The sequence below is a fragment of the Podarcis raffonei genome, chromosome 1 (assembly GCF_027172205.1).
Source record: "Podarcis raffonei isolate rPodRaf1 chromosome 1, rPodRaf1.pri, whole genome shotgun sequence".
Lineage (NCBI taxonomy): Eukaryota > Metazoa > Chordata > Lepidosauria > Squamata > Lacertidae > Podarcis > Podarcis raffonei.
Genome location: NC_070602.1, coordinates 29,375,159 through 29,402,258, shown reverse-complemented (window position 1 = coordinate 29,402,258; position 27,100 = coordinate 29,375,159). Strand labels below are relative to the sequence as shown.

At 43.4% G+C, this 27,100-nt stretch overlaps 1 protein-coding gene across 5 annotated transcripts in view; it reads left to right on the top strand.

Moving 5' to 3' along the window:
• Nucleotides 1-624: 624 nt before the first annotated feature.
• Nucleotides 625-27,100, top strand: part of ADCK1 (aarF domain containing kinase 1) — a 124,499-nt gene continuing 98,023 nt past the window's right edge. Inside the window, exons 1-3 of one of the 5 annotated variants that reach the window (XM_053378201.1) lie at nt 625-745; nt 3,829-3,974; nt 6,174-6,257. In XM_053378201.1, the coding sequence (XP_053234176.1) occupies nt 3,840-3,974; nt 6,174-6,257 (219 nt within the window). In that variant the 5' untranslated portion in view covers nt 625-745; nt 3,829-3,839. Of the gene's footprint in view, nt 746-1,392; nt 1,573-3,828; nt 3,975-6,173; nt 6,258-9,907; nt 9,950-27,100 lie in introns of those variants that run through there. The other 4 variants (XM_053378223.1, XM_053378184.1, XM_053378191.1 and 1 more) reach the window with 4 other exon arrangements.

The following is a 27,100-nucleotide window of genomic DNA, read 5'->3' as shown; positions in this document are numbered from 1 at the left end:
GAAGACAGCAAAAGCCACCTCAAACCTAGGCAGCATTGATATGCAATAATTGTTTAGGATGGCGACTGCCTTGAGGACCATGAGGATTGGGAAATTGTACTTCTAAAACAGGAGTGGGTGATGGGGTTTTAAAAAATAGTTTTTAAATCATTATTTCATTCTATGCACAACATTCTATACACAACAGAAATGACAATTAGACAAAACTTTAAAAATGAGAAACAAAATTATATAATAGGTAGAATGAATAGTTTACACATGTTAAAACAAGTACTGACTATCAACTGTATCAAATCATTAATTATATTTCCAGATTTGCCGGGCTTCTCTTGAAAGCAGGAGCGGTTTGTCCTGTTTTCCCCACTAGCTTTCACAGAGCACGACATGCTTGCCTATTGCAAAACTACCAGCTTTGTTGCTGATACAGGTGAACACATGTAAAAAGGCTGACCTACAAACAGGTGTCAGCGAAGGCGGCCTCTCCGGCTGACAGCAAAACGCGCCGGCCCTTCACCCTCCCCCTCTTCCCTTTCAATGAGCTCGCCCGGTGGCTCCGGCCCTGTAGTTTTTCGGAGCCCAGGCGCCCCTACAGATCCTGGGGCTTTGGCATCCGCGAGAAAACTACAAGTCCCAGCATCCCCGGCAGGGGAAAGCCTGTACTACGTGCGGCAAGCAGGGGGTGGGAAACAGAGGGGAGGAACCTTGGATTCCGCCGAATAAAAGCGTCCCTGTGCCCAGAAAGCCGGTAAGTGTGGAGAGCGGCGCTGTCCTTGTTGGCTGTGGCTGGACGGCTAGATCAGGGGGACGGGGACGGGGCGGGCAGAGGGTCCCCTTTGGAGCCATTCCGGCGGAGGGACAAACCTTTGTGGAATCTAGAACGTCGAGTAATGAATGAGAAGACAGCAGGGGGTTCGAAGGGGCCGAAATGGGACCTCCCCCGCACGTCCCCGTAGCCCAGTCACGAAAGTAAATTTAGGGTGCTTCCGTATCAAACGTTTCCACTTCACCAAGGCGCTGCAATCCTCCGTAGCCCCCCTAATGGGACCGGCTTCTTTCAACGCTCATTTCAGTGTGTCGATCTGCCCAGTAGCACCGTGTCCTGACCTTTTAGTTTTTCCAGAAGTGCTCTCAGTCCCCCTTGATCTTCGTGTCCCCTTTTTACTACCGTATTCAGTCCCCGGCTCGCTTTACGTAAGAGCTCGGCTGTTCATTCACTTCTGAAGTGCTACCTGCCACCCACTTTCGCCCCACCCACAAGAGCCCATCTGAAATTTCCCTGCTTGTAGGTTGGGGGAAGCAAGATCGGGTGATTTGTCAACAGCTTCAGGTACTGCTGGCCATGCTCCTCCCATCGTGTCTCCGTTGGAAGGAGAGTCAATGGTGAATCTCACAGATCCATCTTTGGGAAAAAGAAAGTTTTGCACTGAAGGCAGAGGCCAGTTTAGTGAGTGCTGTTTGCTAAACTGGAAAATGTTGGTCTTCCTTAAGGATGAACACATTTAGGCTACAGTCCTGTGCCCACTTACCTGGAAGTAAGCCCCAATGAACTCAATTAAACTTATTTCTGAGTAGGTATGTATTTTGTTGACTATATCTCATAACCAACGTTCATAGCATAGCGTAGCCAATGGCCAGAGATTATGGGAATTATAATTCAACACCTGGTGGACCACAGGTTAGCCACCCCTTTGTTAGATGGAATGAGGCACAAAGTTCTTCTTGCATGCCTTTAGATGGGCTTGCCACTTGGGCATCCAGCCAGTTGAAAAGTGTATATGGAAAGCCTGTGCTGATGTCTCTATGCCCTTTTTGAAAACCAACTTTTGGCCTTTTTTATTAATAAAAGTTGGCCTAATTCTCCTCCCCAATATTTGTGTTTTTAGTTAAAAAAGTATTTCTATACAGCCATATCATAAAATATCAGGGCGTTGTGCAACAGTAAAACATAAAACACCATTAAAAAACATTGCAAATAATAATTAAAGTGACTGGCTAAACAGCTGCAAAGGCCAGTCAGCACAGAAAGATCTTCAAGAGACCCCTGAAAGTCAAAAGTGAGGATACCTGTGTACCTTTGCTGGAAGAGTGTTCCACAGCATGGGAACAGCAGTGCTAAATGCCTTACTTGTAGCTGAGGCCTATTGGGTGCCCTTAGCGAACACATTTAAATGGTAAGGATTTTGATCATGCTGATATCGTTGCAGGATGGATCTCTTGTTATTCTCGCTTCCTACAATTACATGATTTAAATGGTAGAGATAGGTTGCATCACTGTGACTACAATTGAAACATCTATGCTAGATTTATAGGAGCCCCTTGCTATTTGTCTTTCCTTGCCTTTCTACTGGAAATTAAAGGACCACCAACGTGGATGGTTTAAAAAGAGGATTGGACAAATGCATGGAGGACACAGCTGTCAACAGCTACACACCACAGTGTGTGTCTGAAGACCAGTTGCTGGGAGTTGCAGGTGGGCAGAGTACAGCTGTGCACATGTCCAGCTTGCAGGCCTTCCAAGGGCATCTGGCCGATGACTGTGATAACAGGATGCTGGAATAGATGGGCCATTGGCATGATCCAGCAGGCTCTTTTTATGTTCTTATGACTCAGCAACATTGAACCTGCTTTCTAAAAGAGTTTTGCTGCAGGTGCTACATAGCATCAACTGTGAGACTGTGGAAACAAGGACTGGAACAATCCTAAACACCTAGCAGAAAACTTCTAGCGCACAAAGTCACTAATTGACACCAACAGTTTTAATAATGAAATGAACTTACACTGGCACTCTGGTTCTCACATCTTTTGCAATTGCAAAGCTTCAGTAGGATTTCTGCTGTTAAGAATCGGGGTGTTAAAAACATACATACATTTACGATTCCCTCCAGGGATGTCATAGTCGCTCGTTTACATGCGAGAAGCACACTGATGCCTTGTGGAAAATTTCGAAAGCAATTTATTCTAACTGTTGTTTTCACCTTATATATTTTTAATAACTCCATTTTTATTGCAAAGAGAAATTAGCACAAAACCATGTGTCTTTGTTGCTTAAAAGCTCAGCTGCCACTCTGCACCCCCCCTTGAAGCCGCCATCCTGTGGTAGGTGTTGCAATTAGTGGAGATGGCAATAGTCGTGATGACACAAATGGCACAATATGGCTTCAGGTGAGAATAAACAATGGTAGCAGATGGAGTTTTCAGGCACAGGTTCTTAAAAAATAATAAAAGGAAGGAGGTGGGGGAAAGAGAGCTGAAAAGGAAGGTGGATTTCTTTAAAAGCAATTGCTGCCAAAAAGAACTAGGCCTCAACAGCTACTATAAAAGGAAAGCAATAGGAATCAAAATGTTATTCGTTAAAGAAAAATATGGTTTTGAAGGTCCCCACCCACTGAGTGCAAACCTAAAATGGAAGATTCTGTGACCATCCTAGCTAACGTACGGTACTTGGTGGTTGCTATAGTTAAGAAAGACTTTGCTGTAAAGTTTAGCCTACATATGAACAGAGGAGGTTGTCTTGTACTCACTGAGCCTGAGACCATTGATTCATCAAAACAGAACTGCTTCCTTTAATTTGTAGTGACTCTCCAAGTTCTCAAGCAGGGATCTGCTGCATGAAATCACTTTAACTGGAGATGCAAGGTCTTTAACCTGGTTCCTTCTGCACATGAAGGAAAATTTGACATTGTAATGGGAATGTCTGGGATTCCCATTCCCCAAATCTAGGCCCATGCACCCTCCATTTGTCTTGTAATTCTCATTCTGACAACACATTTGAGAATCTCTCTCACATCTGCCCCATCAAGTCATGACTCCTGCTTTATTTCTCCTCAGTGTTTGCTGCCATGGCCAGAAGGGCTTTAAAACTCGCATCGTTGGCCACTGCAGCAGCAGCCACCACTGGGTTTTACCTGTATGGCAACAAGCACCTGGATCCCAACGATTTTGGAGTTGTTCGAGTAGGCAGAGCATTTGCCACAGTAAGTTTCAATCTGGCATCTTGTGTGAGGGAAAGCATAAAGTCATCTTGAAATCCACAGGACTTACATGTTGCCATGTAATAAACCTGATTTGAGTATTTCTGGTTTACAGCAGGCGTTTTTCATCAGGGATCCATATTTTAGAGCACTTGTGTTGTGACATTTGATGAAAAAGGGAAACTCGTAAAAGGAATATAGAAAGAATCTAGGGAAAAGCTGATATAAAATATGACAGAAATTGTGCAGGAGGTGGGTATCAACATTATTTTAATCGAAAGTACAAAAATCACTGGAAGGACAGATTGTTAAGCTGAGGCTCCAATACTTTGGCCACCTCATGAGAAGAGAAGACTCCCTGGAAAAGACCCTGATGTTGGGAAAGATGGAGGGCACAAGGAGAAGGGGACAACAGAGAACGAGATGGTTGGATAGTGTTCTTGAAGCTACCAGCATGAGTTTGACCAAACTGTGGGAGGCAGTGAAAGACAGGAGTGCCTGGCATGCTCTGGTCCATGGGGTCACGAAGAGTCGGACACGACTAAACGACTAAACAACAACACAACAAAAATCAGTATGCTGGGACCTAGAGATTTCTATTAAAGGAATGCTGTTACCCATTTACTGAGCACTTCTGTCATTCCCTACCCACCCCCCTGCAATAGAGCAGGGATGGGGAGCCTGTGGGTCTCCAGATGTTGCTAAACTACAACACCCATCATTACTGACCATTGGTAATGCTGACTGGGGTTGATGGGAACTGGAGTCCAACAACTTCTGGAGGGCCACAGGCTCCCTAACTCTGATAGAAGGATATGAGTGTTCTTGCTTCCTGAGACGATTGGATGGATAGGTTTAGGTCCACTGTTCTCAAGGTGGAGAGCAATCTTAAGCAAATGTTACAGGTACATTGTGAACACCATTCCTTCTGCTTCCATTCTCCCACAACCTGCCTCTCTAAGTACAGGCTCAGATTTGCACCAGATCCCTCCCTGCCAGCTCATTGGATCCCCAGTAGTCTGGTGTTGTTCTAATTTACATTTGTCACCTTTCTGTTTTCTGAGAGATGGTATGTATGCACCTTCAAATGCTGTCAGAGATACATCAGCTGCAGTTTTCCTCGTCTCTGCCGCTCTGTAGGAGAAACATCACCTGCTGCACTTCTGCCCATTGCAAAGTTGTTAAAGGCACAAAACCTGTGTCAGGAATAGGGTGGAAAAGCAACCTTAATTAGATTGCATAATCTTACAGATACAAAGCAGTGAAATGATCTAGCAAAGGGGACAATTCAGAAAAGACCGTTTTCTGTCTCCTGAACCATCTGGACCTATGCTTTTGGTGTGTGATAGGATCATTATTTGTTGTCTTGGTATCCAAGCAGTATCCATGCTAAGGCCTAATATTTAATCACTATGACAACAGGTATGATGTCACTATAGTAGATTGTGATGCCACCAGCTTTAGGCTCCTTTCTCTTAGGACTTCAGACTGTTGAGTCCCTTGTTGATGAACATCTGACAGGCCAGGGCAGACCATTGTTTCCACTGAGTCCCTGACTTCAGGTTCTGCATGTCTGAATTAGAAAACCCCTGATCTATTTGTCAGAAAGGTTGTACTATTAAGATTATTCCCTAAAAGGTAGTCCATAATTCTTGTAATATTTTTTTACACTTGCCCCATATATTTTTAGGTATGGGTGGGCAGAAAGTAGATAGGGATCTACTTGTAGATCTCTGGATGGCTTGTAGGAGATCAGGAAGGGTTTTTGACTCACAACTCTTTGACAAAATGACATTTTCATTTCAGCTGCTGTAATGGAGAAAAGGCTGAAACCTGGAAGGGACTTTTTGGTAAAGTCATTTTGAGTTCTGTAAAAACAAATTCCCAGGATGAGAATGTGCTCAGAGACAATCTGACCGTTCTGAAGCCTGGCCACTCCTGTTTTTGGGTAAACCTGAATTTGGAAATGAGTTCTGAACAAAGTGTCAAAGGTTTTAGGAGGAAGGTGAGGACTCAGAGTGCTTGGGGTACGCTGGTAACTTTCTGAACTGAGAATGCATTTCTAGACGGGTAGAAGTGGGAACATTGAAGCCCAATGGCTTAAGAAAGGACCATACTTCTGGATCAACCACAAACTAATTTTAGTAAAAAAAGAGCCATAGGATACTTTGCTTATGCTGTTGTTTCTGACTTGTTTTGCAGACAGCAATTATTACTTTTGACTACCTCACTTCTCTCCGGAGTGTTTCACGTGGGACAGAAGAATATGAGTCTGTCAAATCACAGGTAAAGGGCCAACAGGAGGGGGAGAATACCTTACCAAAGGCCATTTTCAAAGCAAGCCCACCTGATTGCTGGCTTTGCAGTCTTAAGGGCTGGAGAAGAAATGGATTTGACTTCCCACAGCCTGGAATGATGCATAGAGTTGGTAATTCAGCAAGGTCAGATGTGAAAACACAGATTACTTGATCGGGTTAGCAGGAATCCTTAGGTAGAGCCACTGCAGGGAAGATCAAATGTGTGTGAGAGAGAGTTGGATTGGGGCATGGGTAGGCAAACTAAGGATCCGGCTCAGTCACCTTCTAAATCCGGCCCACGGACGGTCCGGGAATCAGCGTGTTTTACATGAGTAGAATGTGTCCTTTTACAGTGGTGCCTTGCAAGACAAAATTAATTCGTTCCGCGAGTTGTGTCGTCTAGCGATTTTTTCGTCTTGCGGAGCGCGGATTCGCTGGGTATTAACGGCTTTAAGAAAAAGGAAGCAAACTCGCAAGACGTTTTCGTCTTGCGAAGCAAGCCCATAGGGAAAACCGTCTTGCGAAGCAACGCAAAAAACCAAAAACCCTTTCGTCTTGCGCGTTTTTCGTCTTGCAAGGCATTCGTCTTGCGAGGTACCACTGTATTTAAACTTCATCTCTGGGTTATTTGTGGGGCCTGCCTGGTGTTTTTACATGAGTAGAATGTGTGCTTTTATTTAAAATGCATCTCTGGGTTATTTGTGGGGCATAGGAATTTGTTCATCCCCCCCCCCAAAAAAAATATAGTCCGGCCCTCCACAAAGTCTGAGGGACAGTGGACTGGCCCCCTGCTGAAAAAGTTTGCTGACCCCTGGTTGGGAGAATGAAAAGCAAAGTTATGTGGATCCAGCTTCCTGAAGAAATGAGAAACGACTAAGCAAACGAAGGACAGCATCTGGTGGAGTTGTTTGGATGTTCCTGAGAAGTGCGATTTAAAAACAGAACCTGACACATTATCCATTAATGATAAAAATTACGATATTTCTCCTGATGCCTTACATTTCTTATCCGGAGTTGCTTCTGTTCCTGGAGCCTCTTGTTGAAGGCTGAATGGTGGCAGCTTTGTTCTTTTGTTTGTTAGATTTCATGCCTGCCCTTCACCACAAGATTACCGGGTGGGTTGCAACCATATAATCGTACAATGTTAACATTGAATAAAATTATTTAGCAAAGCATATATATCTCAAAAAAAGGCGTGCTTATACATAAATCTTAACTGTCAAGGGCCAAGGTTAGGAGGTGTGTCTTCAGCAAAACTCCAGAAGCTACATAATGGAGATGCTTTATACACTTGCATGGGGAGGGAGTTCCATTGTTTGGATGCTGCTGCAGAGAATGCTCTCTCTGGGGCCACCATCCCCCCCCCCAAGTTTTTGAGTGTGGGGGAACTTCCAAGAGGGCACCTTGGAACACCAGAGAGGATCTGTGGGAAGACTTTAAATATTTATTTTAAAGTTTTTTTAATCTCCTTTTAGGGTAGCTACTCCCCTGAGGTGGCTTCCATTCAATATAAAAATACAAACCCAAAATAACAGTTGCTGAAACCATCGTACAATACTAAAAAATAAAACTGCAAGTTAAACCGTGGGGAGATATCGAAGGAAGTAATAATCAAGAGTTGACCTATTAACATTGGTGGCTCTACTCTGAGTATGACCTTCTTAATGGGTGGGGAAACTGCATCTGGCCAGTGGTCTCGATCCTTTGATTAGTGGGTGGGGCTGCCCCCCTAACATCACAATGATGTTATGTGAGAAGACACTTTGGGCTTCAAAGTACAGTGCAGGGCTCTTTGCGTGTCTAGGATTGTGGCAGGCAGGGGGTTAATGCTTTCCTCCCCTTTTGTGGACCTGATGCACAATAGTTTAGCTGATGGTGCTATTTGCCCTGGGGAAAAAGGTCCCATTGATGCTAATTGGATCTTTCTTTCTTTTCTTTTTTTTAAATTTTTTTATTAAGGATTTTCTTGTTTTACAGAAGTGTAGTGCCTCGTATTTTTTCTTCTTCTTCCATGTAACATTTTTACAAATCTGTTTCATTTGTTGAGGCATTAGGGGGAGAAGAAAAAAGAAAGAAAAAAGAAAGGGGGGGGGGTGGAGAGAGGGAAGATGGATGGGGGTGGGGTTGGGTGGCAGTGTTTCTATTATGTTTAATGTATGTAGAGTTTGGTGTCAGCGTTGCTTGTGTTGTTCACTTGTGTTCCTTTGGTGGTGAGAGAGGTTGGGGTTGGCCTAGGGTGTGATTGTTTGCTTGTGATTGGCTGTGGTGATCTTTCTTTCTAAAGCAAATAGTAGCTTCAGAGAAGCAAATTCTATTCGGAATCCCAGTAGTGATGTATGGAAGTGAGAGCTGGACCATAAAGAAGGCTGATTGCTGAAGAATTGATGCTTTTGAATTATGGTGCTGGAGGAGACTCTTGAGAGTCCCATGGACTGCAAGAAGATCAAACCTATCCATTCTCAAGGAAATCAGCCCTGAGTGCTCACTGGAAGGACAGATCCTGAAGCTGAGGCTCTAATACTTTGGCCACCTCATGAGAAGAGAAGACTCCCTGGAAAAGACCCTGATGTTGGGAAAGATGGAGGGCACAAGGAGAAGGGGACAACAGAGGACTAGATGGTTGGACAGTGTTCTTGAAGCTACCAACATGAGTCTGACCAAACTGCGGGAGGCAATGGAAGACAGGAGTGCCTGGCGTGCTCTGGTCCATGGGGTCACGAAGAGTCGGACATGACTAAATGACGAAACAAAATAAGCAGGGGAGGAAAGTGTTAACCCCTGCCACCCGGCTGCAATGATACCAAGATTTATCTGTTCTCACCCTTTCTCCATGGTGGCTGCTACTTGCATTATTTAAAAAGTGCACAGTAAATGCAAAGATGCATTTAATGCCATGCCTACTTTGTGCCTGAGAAGATGCTAAGGTAATATACATATATATTGCCACCTAAGCAACTAACTGGAAAGTTAAACTGAGAGCATCCCAAAAGAGTGATGAAAAAGAAAGAAATGATGGTCAGATTAAGTTATGCTGTATGCAGTTCAGAAGACACCAGGGGGAAGTTGGCTGGACAACTGCTGTCCATCTCACACTGCAGAAAGAAGTGGAAAATCAGTAGAAGTAGCAGCAACAGCAACTAGAGAGTTTTGCAGCAATACATGACTTGCACCCAGATTCATTGGAAACGTGACCTGCGTGTGTGTGTGTGTGTTTTTTTCTCTTTCTTTCTGGAGGCAGAGGGTGTGGCACCCACGGCTCTTGCTCCATAATCCAAATGTGCACACAGTCCTGAGAAGGCTGGTGCCCCTTGCTGTTAAGGGATGCAGATTTCTGAAAGATCTGAAGCTTCTAGACTGCAATCCTGCCATTCTGGAATCTTCATTGGCCCTAGTGCAATTGATTAGGAGCGATAATGACCTTGACACCTTTACCTACAGAAGAGTTGATTGTGGTTTCCTTCTGTGCTGCAGGCAGCTTGTGGTTGGATGGTTGTTGCCAATAGCCCCCCCCCCGAAGCTTTGACCCTTGGCCTTGTGTCTCCATGGCCTCATTAACCTCTGTCGGGCGCCGGCTGATGTTTTTTCGGTTAATGTATGGGGGAAAGGCTCAGTTCATCTCAGCTGCATCCTTCTTACTTGGCAGCCTAGTTGTCCATGATTCAGCATTCAAGCCTTGCCAAGGTTAGTGGTTAGTTAGTGCAAAGCGTATCAAGAAGATTTTTGCTGTGCTCTCTCTGTGTGCCTTCAAGCCTATGGCCTTGAACCTTCCCAAGCTAGACCTGGATGGATAGAAACCTGATGTCCAGCAGGCTGTTCAGTGCTCTCTGTAAAAAATAAAAATACTTAATTGAAATCCACTTCACTCTCTGGTGGACAGTGATCAATCAAACCTGTAATCACTACTGGACTTCCTTAAGAAGCTGAACTCTCTTTTTAACCGTAGCAGTATGGCTTCCAAGTCATGGTGAAGGAGAAAAAAAAGGCTGTGCAGGGTTGGAGTATTTCCTTTGTTCCGCTTCCTGTGTGGAAAGCCTTAAACCAAGCTGGTCTTCTTTTCTTTCGTTCTGCCCTGATAATCCCCCCCCCTCGTTTGCACTGACTGCCTGTTTCTTCTTAGCATTCCCTTAGTATAGCAATGCTGCCCAAACCCTTTTCTTTTCCTCTTGAATTGAAATAAAATAGTCCCAAGAAACTGGTTCTATGAATCTTCTAATACTGGAGTTTCATATAGGGCTGCAATACGTCTGGGTTTTCCTGGACGCATCTGGGAATCAGGCAGCAAAATGGCATCTGGGAATGTCTGGGAAAACTGGCAAGTAGGGCAATTGTTTCTTCTTCCAAAAAATGCTTTAAAAAATCAAAGTAAAGCCCCCAAATGTTTTTTGGGGAGATGTTTCCAAAAGAAGTTCAACAACTTTGACCCAAAAACAAAGGAAAAAAGGGGGAAAAACAACTTTGTCCTGATTTTCACTTTTGGGAATATGGCAACCCTAGTTTTGTATGCGCTTCCTTCCAAAACTTGTTTTGTGGTACAGAATATTATTTTGGTGTGCAAGAAATGGAAATCTCTGAGTCGCCATATGAGAGACTTTGCTCTCATGCTTTTAACTAGTACAGGTACACTCTGTTTTTCACTTCTCACCTTGTAGCTATTGCTTTACCCCTGGAGATGGTGTCTGCTGTGATTGTGGACAATGCCCTGTAATTAATAGTCTGTGCTGCTTAATAGAACAGGCATAAATGGTAGTTGGGAGATAGGAAACCTCAGTGCCAGGCCCGGTCCCTGAGCCTGCTGGGGCCAAACAAGGACATCGTCATTAGGAAACAATTAGACAGAAAGAAGATTAAGCAGGGAACGGGCTCCCCATGGGCACCTAGCAGGCTCCTATTTAGCTTCAAGGAAACATCATCAGTTCCTCTCTGTTTTCCTTTCATGTGTGAGCTGCTCTTGCTGCTAATTCTCACAGCCGGGCAGTTCCTAGCACCGCTTTATGGGCAGCAAATTGGGGGACTATTTACTTCTTTCTGTAGGGAAATGAAACCAAACCTGCTTGCTTGGATTCTCCAGAAATATTAAGCAAGCATCTTTCTCCCAGTTAACTCTTTTGGCTTCAGAACTGCTGTGTCAGGGCCATTTGGGGAGGTTAATTATCTCTTTTATTTTGGCGAGCAGAACTGAGATATTCTGTACTCCTGAGGTACTGGGTTTTTTTGAGCTGAAGTTATCTGAGCAATTTGTTCCGATGTCGTGTGAGGAGCTGCAGTGGGAATTTTTTTTATGATGTCAGGAGAATGCTAGGCTGATCCTGCTGAGTTTTTTTGTCTCCTCAACTCAAACTAGGATTTGACTGCTGACAGTACTAATGTACTAAGAATTGGAGGAGACTGAACCTCAGCCAGTCCCTAAAACTGGGAGCACTGCTAACACCACTGCACCTTTTAATTATTTCTTAAGCAAAACCTGAAGTTTATATATTTATTCATTTGTATGCCGCCCATCTGACTGGGTTGCCCCTGCCACTCTGGGGCAAAGTGGGTCACAACAACCATATATACATGTAAAAAGCACATAGAAATTTAAAATTGGATCACCTACTATCATAGAAAGATACTTTCTTGATTGCCTGAATAAGCTTGGTGGCACAGAAAAGTTTCCAGCAGACGTTTAAAGGTTAAAACAGAGCATCCCACAGAACTGGGCTGAGGACTCTGAAGGCTCGGTTTTATGTCACTGTCAGATGAGTCTCACCAACTTGGGGAATGACCCTCAGATAATTTCAGTGAATGAGCTGGAATATAAAGGTTCATTCAGTCCTAAGGTACCCTGAACGTAAGCTGTGTGGGGCTTTGTAAAAGAATACAATGTCTCCAATAACTTCAACAACCATTCCTCCATACTAAACAATAATAAGTTTTTCCATCTTTGTCCACACAAGAGTTTCTCAGCTATGATAATTCATTAAAATAATATTCCATAGTTCTTTACTTATTATGTATTTATTAGTTTTTACCTGGTTCTGTATCTTCTGTTCCCATTTCCTGTTGTATTTGCCATAGTTTTCCATTTTGATTTTTAAAAAATAGTCCATCCATTTACGCTTCATCTATCCCCCCCCCAAGAAAAGTGACAGAGGTTTGATAGCTTTATCATCTGAATTGATTCCAAGTTGTACACAGAGACCTTTCACTCTCAACTCTATCACTGCCAGCTCAGGATGTCTCTTCATCTCTTCATCTCTTCATCCATGACTCCATTCCACTCCTGCAACTTCCCAACTCTGCCATTTGGTTGTTTCATTTCTCTAGTCTAGGCACTTATATGAAGGACTTCTCCATTTCACCATCTGTTGCCTCCAATTTTACCACCTCACCCTGCTGTTCTGGCAATCCTTCATCCATATTGTTCTCTGAAGTCTCTGTGTCCTTCCATACTGTTAGTAGAACAGTTATTTAAACCATGTCTAATTTAATTCCCAAGATAGGATTGAGCTATATGCCACTCACAAAGAAGATACTTCTCTCTGGTTTGCAGGCCTGCACTTGGTTCTATTTATTTATTTATTTCATTTTATCTAAATCAATAAATAAAATTCTGCTTTCCCTGATTTATTCCCATATGTCACCTCCAGGTGGGGCTGTTCCTTTGTTGTTGGATCAAAGATAGGCCTAATAGATTTATCACCTTAAAGGACTTCGGCCCTTTCCATGACAATTAAAAACAAAGCAAAACTGGTTTTCCACCCTTGGGGCTCTTTTCATGTTTGTCCCAGTTCACTGCCAGCATTGTGATGTCCCCTTCTCTTGTACTGGATTGCGAAGTGGCAGTGGTGGGGATATATCTTTGCCGTGGTGACAGGCTGCGCTTGAGTCTCTCTCTCTTGTTTTTAATCTGGAGAGTTTTGGGGACACGTGGCTTTCAAAGAGGTGTACAAAAATTAATAGCCAACAACAATGCCATATAGTTTTCTATTCAATAAAGATTTCACTGATAATGAGCGCCATGTGTACATTAAAAGAGGTGCGAAGGCATATTTGCAATTTGCCAGTCAGGAGAACATCAGTTAATCATCTGCCCTATTAATTCTAGTTTCCTCAATTTCCCCCCAATGGAAAACTTTCCATTGTAGGGTGACTTTGGGAAAGTGGTTTTGCCTTGTCTTGAAATCTACCCTAAATGTAAACTGCTCTTTTGCAAAAGGAAGCCATTCGAATGAAGGCCCCAGATCTACCCAACCCTATAGTTTGATACTCCTCTCCCAAATAATAGGGTCTTTGTCCAATAAATGCAGAGATATTACTCATTTGCAGTATAGGATCCAGATTATTGCCTCCACTCCCACTCAACACTTTTTGTGAGATACCAGCACTCAAACCCTGGTATGCTGTCGCTAGAAAAAATTGATTCTGCTCCCAAGCCAGCTAAGGTTATATTAAGCCCAGGTTGCACATAATGGTAAGACAAAGTCCAAACAAGCAATGCCAGACCATTCATGAGCAGTGCACCCACCCTGCTTCTCCCTCTTATGTGCCAAGAGGAAACAAATCACAGTGCTGGCTTAGCGAACCAGCACTCATGGTTTGTTTCTCTCCAAGCAAACCATGACAAGTAAACCAACAACAAAGCAATGGCTTCCACCAGTTCTAACCCAGTGCTGTGGTTTCTTGCCTCCCTGCACAGCAAAAGCTGGGGTGGGCACAGTATGAGCAGCACTCACCAGCGTGCTGCTCATCCCCAGTAAACCATGGTTTGTTTGGACTATGTTAACAAGTGAATTGCACCACTTTGTGGGCTCATCTGCATTACCAAAGGCAGGAGTACAGATCCATTTCTGTACTGTTGGATGCCTCTGCACGGCAGGCTTCCGCTCAGCTTCCCTCCGTGGTTGTGTATCCCCTTCTGTGCTGAAAGGCACAAATGGTTATTAAAAGGGCTGTGTGTGTGTGTGTGTGTGCGTGTGTGCGCGTGCGTGCTACAAACAGTGTTTTTAGCTGTCTGAGTACCAAATGGATTTTTCAGGCCACAGGAAACATCTCAGCTTGCAAAGCAAAGGTCACTGTGCTCTTGTTAGGTGACATTGTACGGATTGTTGTTGATATCTGGACCTCTTAAATTTCTATCTACCTTGTAGAAGTTGTCCTAGATTCTGAACATCACTTGGGGAGGGGTGAAAGAAGAAAACAATTCTTAACCCAAAGGGATGGCTCCTAGTGTGTGTGTTTTAAAAGGCAGTGCAATTTATTTAAGAAAATGTACCATGTAGCCCTCCCTACCACTGTAGTCACAGTGACTCTAACGTCTTTAACTGTCTGTATGGTTTCTGACAGAAATCTTCGTTTCCAAATAACTATCATAACTTTACTTGGAAAAATAAAACTTCGCAAAAATGAGCAGCTCAGGGGGACGCTCATGCAGCAGTTACTGTGGCCAGATACAACATAGGACAGGGCTCCTAGGCCTCTAATAGTTGTGTAGAACTGGGAATTTCGGCATGTGTAGACTTCATGCCATGCCTGCTGAAATTCCCTCTTCTCCACAGCTGTTAAAAGGGTAAGATCCTTGTACCCATTTGTATTGGGCCACCATAGCAGCTGATAAGGGTGTCCATTCAAACATGGGGATGTGCCATAGCTCATATGCTGTTTGCCAATGCCTTGAACTATAACTCAGTACCTGGGGTCCTTTAGACATGGTACAAAACCAGCCAGACTAACTTTCTAAGAAAGCAAAAGTGATAAGTTGTTCTATTTATTATTAGCTATAAAAAAGGTAATATAAGCTCTCCATCTGTAAACAAAAGTCACTCGCTTTGTAGCCTTGCTTTGAGGAAGGACGAAGGAAGGCTTGTATTTTTTAATTTAAAAATTTCAATATGCTAAAATGAAAATCACCATTTCATTTTGAGATATTTGCACATGCTCAGTGAGTTGTTGGGTCAGGAAAGCATTGATGAATTTATACACAGACTATGAGAGAAGAAGAGGAACAGGACTAAATTGTTTCCCCCTGGTATGCTTACCATATAGAAAAGATGTTGGACTGCTGGTATTAGACCTGTTGTAGCAAGTTAGCCACTGGATCATGTAAAGGATTTTTGCAAGGATTGAATAGCAGACTTAGCATAAATTCTTTGGGCTTCTTCTGCTAAACCAGTGACCTTATCAAAATCTCCCTAAAGTGTATCAGATGAAGGGAGGTGCTTCAGGCTAACACACAATTAGCTTACCTGTCAAGCCAACGTCTTCATTTCACCCTGCTCCGTCAGTGCCAAGGGGATAACTGAAATTGGTATTGGCTTGTAGATGCTTCTCCAAATTAGGGAAGGATCTTAAGGGTGATTCGCACAACCATTGGGTTGATTCATATGTTCGCTGCTTTGAAGCCCTTCTGGTGGAAAGGCTTGACATAGTAAGCTAAATAAATAAATTAAAAAATCGGATGCCCACTCCTTGCCCGTTGCCAGCTGCTTGTGTGCAGCTGCTGCCACATGCAGGATTAAGCTTTGTATGAGTTACTGCAAATGCTGGGAAACTCAGTTTTCAAGTGTTGTGCAAAAGGCTTAGTTTCACACATGGCAGCAGCTGTGTGTGGTTGGCTGACAACTAGGGGTAAGCTGACATGGGCAGCTTTTGGAGTGGCTACCCTTCCTGGTTGTGTGAGTCAGCCTTCAAGGGTCCACCTAAATGTTGGCAGTTAATCTAAGACCTTGGTTAACCTGCTTAGATGAAAGGTACACCCTACCCCCCACCCCCAAGCTACAGCAACTGCGGATTTAATTTGGAAACAATAAAATGGAACTCTGTGTCTGTAGCCTTTGCCTGAATAACTGAGTTGTCCGGGTGATTGATCCAGTAAGATGGGTAAGAATGAGTGTGTTTGCTTCTGTAAATCTAGGCAATCATCTTCGAACAAGGCCATATTGAGCTATACTTGGGAGCATCCCAAAGTCTGGAGATGGTTACAGGATCATAGCTGCAGCATACAGTACTCTTGAAGGGCACATATGTTAAAAGAGTGGGTAGGTGAGCTAGGCAGTGGCATAAAAATCCTAAAACTGACATTTCCCGCTTTCTTCTTCTTCCTCCTCTTCTTCTGTCATTTGTAGCTGAGTAAGATTGTCTTTCATGAACACGGTCCTAACAGTGAGTCTGTAAGTGGCTGTTCTCCAGTTGGGGCGCTCGCAGGCCAGGGTTCTCCACCTGTCAGTGTTTATACTACTTTTTTTAAGATTTGCCTTGAGAGAGTCTTTAAACCTCTTGTTGACCACCAGCATTACGCTTTTCGTGCATTATATAGCCAACGTGTTTAAAGTATGTTTCCGAGCACAATTCAAAGTGTTGGTGCTGACCTTTAAAGCCCTAAATAGCCTCAGTCCTGTATACCTGAAGGAGTGTCTCCACCCCCATCGTTCAGCCCGGACACTGAGATCCAGCGCCGAGGGCCTTCTGGCGGTTCCCTCATTGTGAGAAGTGAGGGAACCAGGAAACCAGACAGAGGGCTTTCTTCGTAGTGGCGCCCACCCTGTGGAAAGCCCGCCCATCAGATGTCAAGGAAATAAGCAGCTATCCTATTTTTAAAAGACATCTGAAGGCAGCCCTGTATAGGCAAGTTTTTAATATTTAATGCTGTATTTAATGCCCAGAGTGGCTGGGGAAACTCAGCCAGATGGGCAGGGTATAAATAATATATTATTATTATTATTATGGAGGCCGTGTGCCATTGGTGGACAAAGCTAGAGGTAAAAATGGATGAAGCAATGGATGTGACCCTAAACTTTGTGCCGTAAGGCTACATTCCATCCATGCAAATGCCACAGGTTTCTACACATATACACACGCTCTTACACTCATTTTGCCTCCTAGGCAAACAGGAAACAGTTGTTGAGGGAGTACACGGAGCGTGTCCAGTGAGGGACGTGGTCTGGCATACAGGTGTGGCTTGAGGAAAGTCCCAGGGGTGGGATAGTGAGGCACGGAGGGCCACATTTAATCCTCAGGGCTGAGGCTTCTTGCACTGGTGTAGACGGATAACTTAAGATATTACATACACTGATGACAACAGAAAGCAGTTGTTGTTGTTGTTGCTGTTGTTAAAAAACAGAGTCCAGGACAAACTGGGATTTTTACTTTAAAATAATTATGTGAGAACAGTATTTTTTATTTGCTCCTTACAATTCACCAGGCTTCAGACAGCAGTTGCTGTTTCTTCATCGCACGCCAGAAGGAGAGTGAATCTGTTCCCTGTTTGGGGGAAAGTTGAAATGGTGATAACATGCTCATAATGAAGAGCAGAATGGCTGTACTCTCCTCTTTGCATCACTGCAGATCTTTTTTTTAAAAAGTGTGGAGTTAGCAACTCAAAGGGGAGGCTTTGGGAAGTCTGCTGCTATATTCCACAAGAGTTAAATCTTCCAAACTGTCGCCAAAGCAGCCCTGCAAAGTTACATTTTATTTCAGAATGTACCCTTAGCTTTGTTTGCTGAGTTCTGGAAGGCTTTGCACAATACAGATGGTCAAGCTATGGCATGGCTTCAGCGGCAGTCATTGGCAAAATCCATGTATGATGATTTGTGGGATTTTAAATAAATCCAAACCCACAATCTCGCCTTGTAGCAAGTGTGTGCCCCCCTCTTTCTCGCTCTGTGTTTTATCTTATCTAGCCCACCTTAACTTGCTTGAGATTGAGTAATTGTGGAACATATGTGCAATTAATGGATGTTTCTTAAATATATAAACTGTTGACTGCTTGTAAATTGTGGGACATATGTGTAGTTAATTAAAGAGGAAGAGAGGCATAGATTAGGCCACTACTGCACCAACCTCCCCCCTCCTGCCATTCCCCAGTGACAGATGCCCCCCCCCAAACCTGGAATGCTTTAAAAAAAATGTTTATATTCAGTTGGAAAATGTCGTTTCAATCACAACATGCCTCGTAATTAATTGCATAGCAATTCCAGTGTGCAGCTCTGTCACCCATGATAGGGACAGGGGAATGGGGGAAGGTGTTGATATTTTTGTTGATGGTTGAACATTTGTTTTCCTCATCATTTTGACATCAGAGGTAATTGCCATCCCTGAAATATTTTTCTTGCCGCTATTACAAGGGAACTGTTAGGGACAAATTAATTATGAAGTCTCTTGCTATGGCAGATTAATAGGCCGATGGAAGAGATTTCTTCCTGTCTTCTACAACTTTTGGCTGGCAGGGTGTTGGGCATTTATGTACTAAAACATCAGGCTTTTCTCAGACACATGATATAAAGCATGTTATCTATATACAGCAGCAAACTAGCATATCAGTTTGTTGCCGAGGGCAAATTGAAAAATTAAGAATAACAATCATAATGGGCCCAACCTGACAGTAAACAGAACCTTTCCACTGCAAGCCAATTCCATTCTTTTTAAAAGCGCTTGTGTCTACCAGGTTCTTTTTGCAGAAATAGGTTCTATAAGGCACCACCATTGTGCATGGTGCAAAGGGATTGATCCCTGCCCTGAGGGGCTTACAAACCAAAATCTGAGATGGGGAGGGAGGGAACTGGAGTCACGGTGCTAAACTAGGGAAGAATATGCAGGCATTCCTGTTACATGTACTTAGGCTTAATTTGGAGAGGGAGGATGAGTTAAAGGACCACTTTCCTCCCCTAGAATAGGGTTGATCTTCTCAAAATGTTCCTGTTGCATGTTCAAATTCAGTAGAGAAGGCTCTGTCGAGAGAGGAGGTTGATTATGTGATGGAGAAGACAGATACTTTCTGTACCACCAAGGCCTTTGTGATCAGATACTGCCCACACATTTCTTAAAGGTCCCCCTCCGCCCATATTTACAAGAGTTAGAAACCTGCCCTGTTAAAGGAAAACATTATTTAGGCTTCCATGGCAACTGCCAGATTTGGAATCAGGTGCCGCCATGGAGACCAGGCTAGCGAATTCGGTAATATTTCAGGTACAGATCAGACTGTGACTTATAAATGGTATTGAGAAGCAAATTGGCTATTAGCTCCAATTTTGCTCTTGTTGTTAAATGGAATAGGTTACATCCCCCCCAATTGCTAGATCTTTAATGCAGACAAGTGGGCTGCAATATGAGCCAGGGCATAGTTAAGCTGCTATTCTCCATGCCAGCTTTCCCTAACCTGGTGCCATTTGGGTGTTTTGCACTAGAAATCGCATCCGCCTCAGCCAGTACACCCAGTGGGAATTGTAGTCCAAAACACCTGGGCGGCATTGGGATTGAGGAAGGTCGCTCCGTGTCAACACTTGACATAATTACATTTTACCCCATTAACCTGATACCTAACCATAGAAGCAAACTTGGAACATACAGTCTTATTTTTAATTAACCCACGGTAGAACTTATGTATGCTTAAACAGCAGAAGCACGATTGGGTTAGCAATTAAGGATTTGATAGCTTATTGATTGCTAAAGGAAAGAAACCCTAATAAGCTTTAGTAAACATGCAGATTAGTCTGGCAATCTGCCTTTTCACTGATGCAGCAAGCATAGCAGAACAGAGACATGCTTTGAATGTGGCCAAACCCTTGGCCAAGTAGGGTATTAAGAAATAACAAATTAAACAGTTCATTTAAATAAAGAACAGCAAATTTAGGAATGCTGGAAGCTGCCTTATATTCAGTTCGGCCATTGGTTTGTCTAACCCAGTATCGTCTCTGCTGACTGGCAGTGTCTCTCTGGGGTTAAAGTGGGATCAAAATGCTTTAAATATATAGTGTGGATAAGCCCATGCTCCCATGGGGCTGCCCTACTCATTCTGTACTATACTATAATTTACTTGGTTCTGGAAAGCAGAATGAGCCATGCAATCAATTAATGCTACAGCCTGACAACAACTGCTGAATATTTAGTGGTGGTCTTTGCATCTGGGGGTTTTCCTGTTGTTATTCTGTCTCTCACAGCTACAATAAACCTACCATTAAAATTATGGATTGGTCATTTCTTCGTCAGAGGGCAAACGGGCAAATTTAGCAGGGGATCAAATACTTTCCCCCCTCACTGTACCTGACTTTTTACCATAAGTGGAGCTTTAGGTCAAAGCAGAAGCCCTTTAAAGGAAGTCTGTTTTCTCACACGCCGAAAAGAAGTCGTGTAGAGTCTTTAAAAATACCCAGCTGCCCAAGAGTTATTCAGAGTTCTAGGTAAAGCCAGTTTTTTGGTGATTAGACATCTGTGTTCATTGATGCACCACAATCCATCCCATTTCTCCCTCTTACTTCATTAGCATATTAAATGCCACCAAAATACTGACAAATCTGAGGACATTCAAAGGAGAGCAACATAAAATGATCAAGCAGCTGGAGGGATTGATCAGTGGAAAATGGAGTTTAAAACATGGAGGGGAGTAGGACAGGGGCGGCTAACCTGCGGCTAGCAATGAATGAATCTGTCAGTTACAGTTTTTCTCAGTTATTCATTCCCCCCCCCCCCAATCTTCAGGTCAGTTCCTTACATTGACTTGTGATCTTGTTAAAAGCCCACATGAATATTCACCTTTATTTTAGTGTGAATTTCTCCTACTATACACATTTTTTGCCCAGTGTGCACATTTCTCCCCTGAAGTAATTTCCTCTCGTATAATATATGCATTTTAACGCACCCCTTTGGTATACATTACCTGGTTGGAGAGTTGCATTGCAAAATTCAGAGAAGTATGAACGTCAAAGGATTTCTGTGTTTCACAGTTTGCTTATTGTTTCCGATAGTGCAAATTAAGTTGGCACGCCTTTAAATGTGAACCAGACTGCATGTCTCCTTCCTACCTGCAACCCCCCAGATATTGCTGGCCTCTCAAATCCTGTCAGCCTGAACCTGCATCGCCAGTAGCAAGGGATGATGGGCTTTGTAGTCAAACAACGTATGAGGAGCCACAGGTGCCCCCCACCCGGTGTAGGTCTTGTTTAATGCAGCGTGTGTGTATTTTATTAAAGCTAGTGAACTTACGAATGCAAAGCAGGGTCAGGGCAATGCTCTACTCAGCTTTCCGTCGAAGGGTCAGAGCTTGAACTCCTTGCCTGATTTTTACTGAGGCCCAACTCCCACTGACTCTGACTGAATTTGCACGCAAGTACGGTCTGTTGTGTCTGTTTCTGAATAAGCAGCTGCCTTAAGGAGAGAAGGTAAAAAGCCATTGAGGTGAAGGTAGTTGGTGAGGTTGTTTCTTTGTGTTTTCATGAAAAAGGATTGTGCCAGCAGTTCTCTTCAAAATCTCTGAAGAAGCAAAAGGTCACCTTCAGCCTCAGTATTTTGCGTGTACTGAAAATTTAGGTTTGCACAATTAAGTGGATTAAAGTGTACTATTGCCCTCGTAACAAATCTACTTAAACAAAACAGCAGCATACATTTTGCAGTTAGGAAAGTGATGAGGAAATGCACTAAAAAGTGTGGAATGAATATGCATTTTGGGATGAATATGCAGTTTGCATTTCTTCCTGCATGTGATAAACTTGACTTTGTTGGGTGCCCAGTTTTAGGAATTACTTTTGCTAGTGTTCTTGGTTTTGCGTGTTCCTTATTCCTTGTTTTCATGGCCATGATTTAAGGAGAACTGTGTCTAATGTATTATTGTTTACAACTGCCTTGAACTGAAAACTACAATCACACAGGATCCAGTTGCCTGAAATGCTTTGTATGGTTTTGCTGCGGCTCTTCTTCCTTTCCATATCATCTGTGATGTACACTTGTTCACATTTTAATTTGCCAAAGCAGCACGCACACATTCAAATAAAAAGTTTTCACAGCCATGAGGCGGTTGGAGAACCAAACACCGTCCTCTGGACACTTCATTGCTAGACTCGTCAATCAGCATTATTGGCTTCCTTCCTAATATGAGGTAATGTCATCCCATTTTTGGAAATCCATTTTGGTTCATGGGTTGCCCTTAATTGGAGAGATTGTGCAAATGACCCTCTGTTCTGTCCTCTAACCTTTCAGCCCCATTAATTTTAGCTGAGCTTGGACCAGTTGGTGGTTTCATGACGACAGATCCTCTGTCTAGAGAACAGGGGAGGTCAAATGTTCCCACCCTTTATGCCTTTCTGAGAGGAGGACGGCAATAAAAATAATAGGCTTTGAAGGCAAGTCCCATCCATGCCAGCTGAAGTATGGTAGGTAGGCTAAGCTTTGGAAGATTCAGGGTTGCCAGAGGTCAGAATATTTGAAAGGTTACCATAAAAGAGAGGGAGAGAACAAATGTTCTCAATTGCCAATGCAGGCAAGACCTGGGAAGTACCGGTATCTGCTGGTGGATTTGCAGGAGTCTGGTGCATCAAAATATGTGGGGTCTGCTTTCACAGGCAACTTTTCCCACCAGGGATCTACAGACCTGGGGCAGTGGCAGCACTGTTTGCTCCAAGGATATAACCAAGCCTTTCCCTTTCTTTGCACGTTGCACACTTAGGTCACATCTACATTACATGTTTAAAGCACATGGCTCCCTGCAAGGAACTGTAGTTTACCCACCACAGAGCTCTGAGCACCCTTAAACTACAGTTCCCACAATGCTTTGTGTGTGTGTGTGGGAGCCATGTTCATTAAATGTGCTTGAAACGTTTGGTATGGATGGGATCTAGATTGGAGTGCAGGAGAGATGCAGTGGGATTTAGAAGGTGGTGGTTTTTAATTCAGAAGCTTATCAATCAGCTTCCCATGTGGTGGCCATTATGTAAAAAAAGTGTGGTTCACAAGACAATCACATTGCAAGAATGATTGAGAGCTGAGCCAGATGTGATGTAGAGAGAAGAGATCCATGATTAGGATTTCTTGCAGTTTTTGTTTTAATTAGCAGTGTCTTTGGGAGAGGTTGCTCAAGCCTTTTCTCCTATGCCCTTTCTGCAGTGTATATCTCTCATACTCTTGAAATGCTGTTACCTCCGCAAGAGAAAAGGAAGAGAGGAAGAGCATTGCCAACCTGTTGCATCATATCTGGCTTGACCCTAGTAGAAGGGAAATTATGTTATACACATTCAGTTTTAGAGACACAACAGAGACCATAATTCTAAACAAATGCATTTTATAAATGAGAAGTTTTACTTGCTGGTTTCTCTGCATAGGAAAAATGAACTGTTCAAGACCAGGAGTTAATCCAAACTCTCTAAGCCCAAATCTAGAGTTCTAGTGCAGAGGTGGCTATCCTGTTGCTGCCAAGATGTTGCTGGGCTCCAAGGCCTTTCATAGTTGACTTTGGCCATGCTGCCTGGGGGCTGATGGGAGATGAAATCCAACATGATCTGGACAGCCACAGGCCAGCCACCCCTGTTCTGAAGACTGGGCTACACTGATAGATGCAGAGATGTTAGGTGGGCTGAAGTCACACGGCTTCCCCAAGGAATCCTGGAAAATGTGGTTTGTCAAGGGTTCGGGGAATCATATCTCTGTGAAGAGGTAAACCATAATTCCCAGGATTCTTTGAGGGAAGCCTCGTGCCCTGAATACGTAGAAGTGACCTTTAGCTTGGGTAACTCTGGAATTGGATTGCAATCTCTGTCCGTGTGTCTGAGAATACCATGGGCCAGATAATTGTGAAATGGGCAGGAGCAGTTCAAGAGCACTGTGGTGGACCATGACTTGGTGTCCTGCTTTGCTCTTGAGCAGTTCCCATTTGTTTCACTGAGTCTTGCGCTGGTGAACTGCCCAGAGTGTTATGTTCTTGGGTATGATTTTTTTATTTTTTAAATTAGGCCTGGCTTCCAAGATTTTCTAAAGAGGCCTTGTAAGAAGGGTTCCATTGTTGCCTCATTTGGATGTAGATGGGGAACAGCTGCTCCCTATACACATTTCGCTCCTCCCCCTTAACAACCCCTATTGATAACTAATCGCAGCCCAGACGCTTCTATTAGCTATTTACCCAAAATCGAGTTGGCTAATGAAAATGTTTCTAATTAATACGAGGCAGATTAAAACTCATTACAGCAAGGTCGTTGGTAATGAGAGATAATCAGAGCGCAAATGACCGAGCTTGGAGCAAAATGAAGATGGAGCGCGAGCCAGGAAATCGGCACCAGCTGTGTGTGCCTCCAACGGCAAGGGAGGAAGGGAACAGGGCAAGGGGGCCGGAGGATTTGTGCAAGCATTGCTGCAGGCTCGGACGGGCGGTGGCTTAGTCTCTCTCTCCAGGTTCCATGGCCCATTTGGGTTGGGCATGTGCCTAAGGTGCTGTGGCTGTGGGAGTGCAAAGGTTTGCAATAGCAGTGGTGACTTTGGAGAGTCAGGATGGGCTTTTCTCTCTCACACACCCCACCTGAAGGTGACCTGAAGTCCCTCTTCAAAGGCCTCCTTTCTAAGTGAATGGGGGATGACCACTGCAGGACTTCCATTGCTACGTGTTCCCCATCTGAGGTTGGCTAAATAACAAGCTGCTTTAAGAGCAAAGAAAAGGATTGCTAGAGTGAAACGGCTATGAGTTAGCTGTGCAACCTTTTCCCTACATGAAGATAAATCTCAATATAAAAAACCCAAAACGAAACAAAATCCATGAGCAGTTTGAAGACAATGCCAAAATTTATTTTGTCACCATCAAGTGTTTTGCTGTGGAGTAACTTCCATAGACGTGGCAGTTTTTCAATATAAATAGGAACACTTTTTTCCAGACATGGTGATGTATGAGGTTTTCTATGGGGAGCTTATTTTGTGTAGGAAAAAGAAATCACATTTAAAGCAATTCTTGGGACACATTTATACTACAGAGAAACTTGTCTTATAGTCATTACCTTTCCACAGAGAACTGTGGCTGTATTTGGGGATCTAGGGATTTCTAACAGAATCTGCAGTGTCCTTGCCAAACTACAGTTCCCAAGATCATTGGAGGGAAGCCATTACAGTTAAATTGGTGTAAAGCCAATATAAGCTTGAAGCTTATATGACACTAGGCACAAGATTCTTGCACAATCTTAGACCAGTAGTTCAGAAATGTATAGCCCCATCTCCTGTTTTGAGACAGAAACCTTTCTATTTATACTCCCTGAGAAGGTTAGCCAACCCATATAATCACAATTACATTGTGCTTCATAGAATCATAGAATTGTAGAGTTGGAAGGGACCATGAGGGTCATCTAGTCCAACCCCCTGCAATTCAGAAATCTTTTTGGCTAATGTGGTACTTGAATCCATGACCCTGAAATTAAGAGTTTCGTGCTCTACCAGCTGAGCTATCCCACAGGCTCAAAGATGTGCTCTGCCAACACATAAGTGCCAACTTCAGTGCCTGGTCAGAGGTGCTTATAGCAGGGTTGCTGAGTTGAACAACTTTGAACAATGAGGGTTTTTTTTTGGTATTTTTAAGGAAATTTACCAAAAATCCAACACTTCTGTCATGATTTCCATACTCCTGGGTTTCCCCAGACAATTTTAACAATTTTTGTAAATTCTGTCCAGACGCTGTTTCCGATGGACAGATCCCAGATATGTCTGGGAAATCCTGGATGTATGACAGCCCTAGCTTATGGGGCAAAAAGGTGTAAGCTTATTTGACTTTTTCGGGTTTTATTTTGTGTGCTTGTGCGCTCACACTCGCGCACCCACACCCACACCCCCCATATAAAGCAGTGGCTCCTTCAGTGATGTAATTTACTTCTTTTAAATCAACCATTTATTTTTAAAAATAAAATTTGTAGGGGAAAGCTTAATAACTCAAGCCCAGTAAATCCTCAGAGCCCAGAAACCAGAGGGCAAACAAAAGCAACCCAATCCAACATACACCTTGCCTTTTTTGTTGTACCACAAAAGTTACGATTCGTATGTCAATCATGTGATTTCTTGGGCTTGACTAATGCTTTCTATTATTTTGACTCTGACACGGGTGGCACAGTCTCATTTTTCAGTGTCATTGTCCTCGTAATCTATTCTACGTTTTCATTTCTGTCCTTTTGTTTTAATGCACCCAAGCACCCTGTTGCTGTTCCAGCGGCTGCTGTGTTATAAAGAAACATCTTTACTGATCTGAATTCCATCTGCCATGGGGCTGCCAGCTCCCCCAGTGTGTTTGACTCCATCTGGAATTTGCCATAATCTTTTCAAAGTCCAATGTAATGCAGATATATAGGCTTACACTGCAGCTTTAACCAGCCACAGCCATGTTGTACTACCTAGTTCTGAGGGCAGAACCACATGTTACCAAAAAAAACATGCGTTCTCAAACCTTATGCTACTGTAACAATATTATGATGGAGTAACAGACTACAAAAACATGTGGAACTTGAGATGATGCTCAGGTCTGTTGATGTGAAGGCTATAAGGTAGAGGAGAAGGCCCTTAATTTATTTTGTGTTGAAGTCAAGATAAAACTGCATTATCTAGACCAGGACTGGCTCACCTTGTTTGGCCTGAGGGTATTTCCCTTAAAAACAAAAAAGCCTTTCCCAGCCTGGTGCCTTTTGCAGGTTGTTGAACACCTACTTTCATCAGTCACAGCCAATATAGCCAATGGTCAGGGAGTTTGGGACTTGTAGTCCATTAACACTTGTAGACCACCAAGTTGGGATGGATGTTTCAGATAATGCACAGGTGTTGGTGGGTTGCAGGCATGGTTTTAGAAGAGTCATTTCTCCCAGTGTAAGAGAAACAGGGGAATACCTCGTTTAAAAATAATCAGGGGTCACCAGCCTTTTTGGGCTAGTGGGCACATTTGGAATTTTGAGAAAATGCCGTGGGTGCCAGTCACAAAATGGCTGCCGCAGCATGTTTAACATAATGCAAAATGGCCACCTCATTTAAAAGAGCAGAGAGAGAGAGGACCATCAGCACCTCCTGTCAGTGGGTAAAACCACCAACAGGCACACTTCCGTGGAAAAGCTCTTCAAATCTTTGCTCTGTTCAGAATGGAAA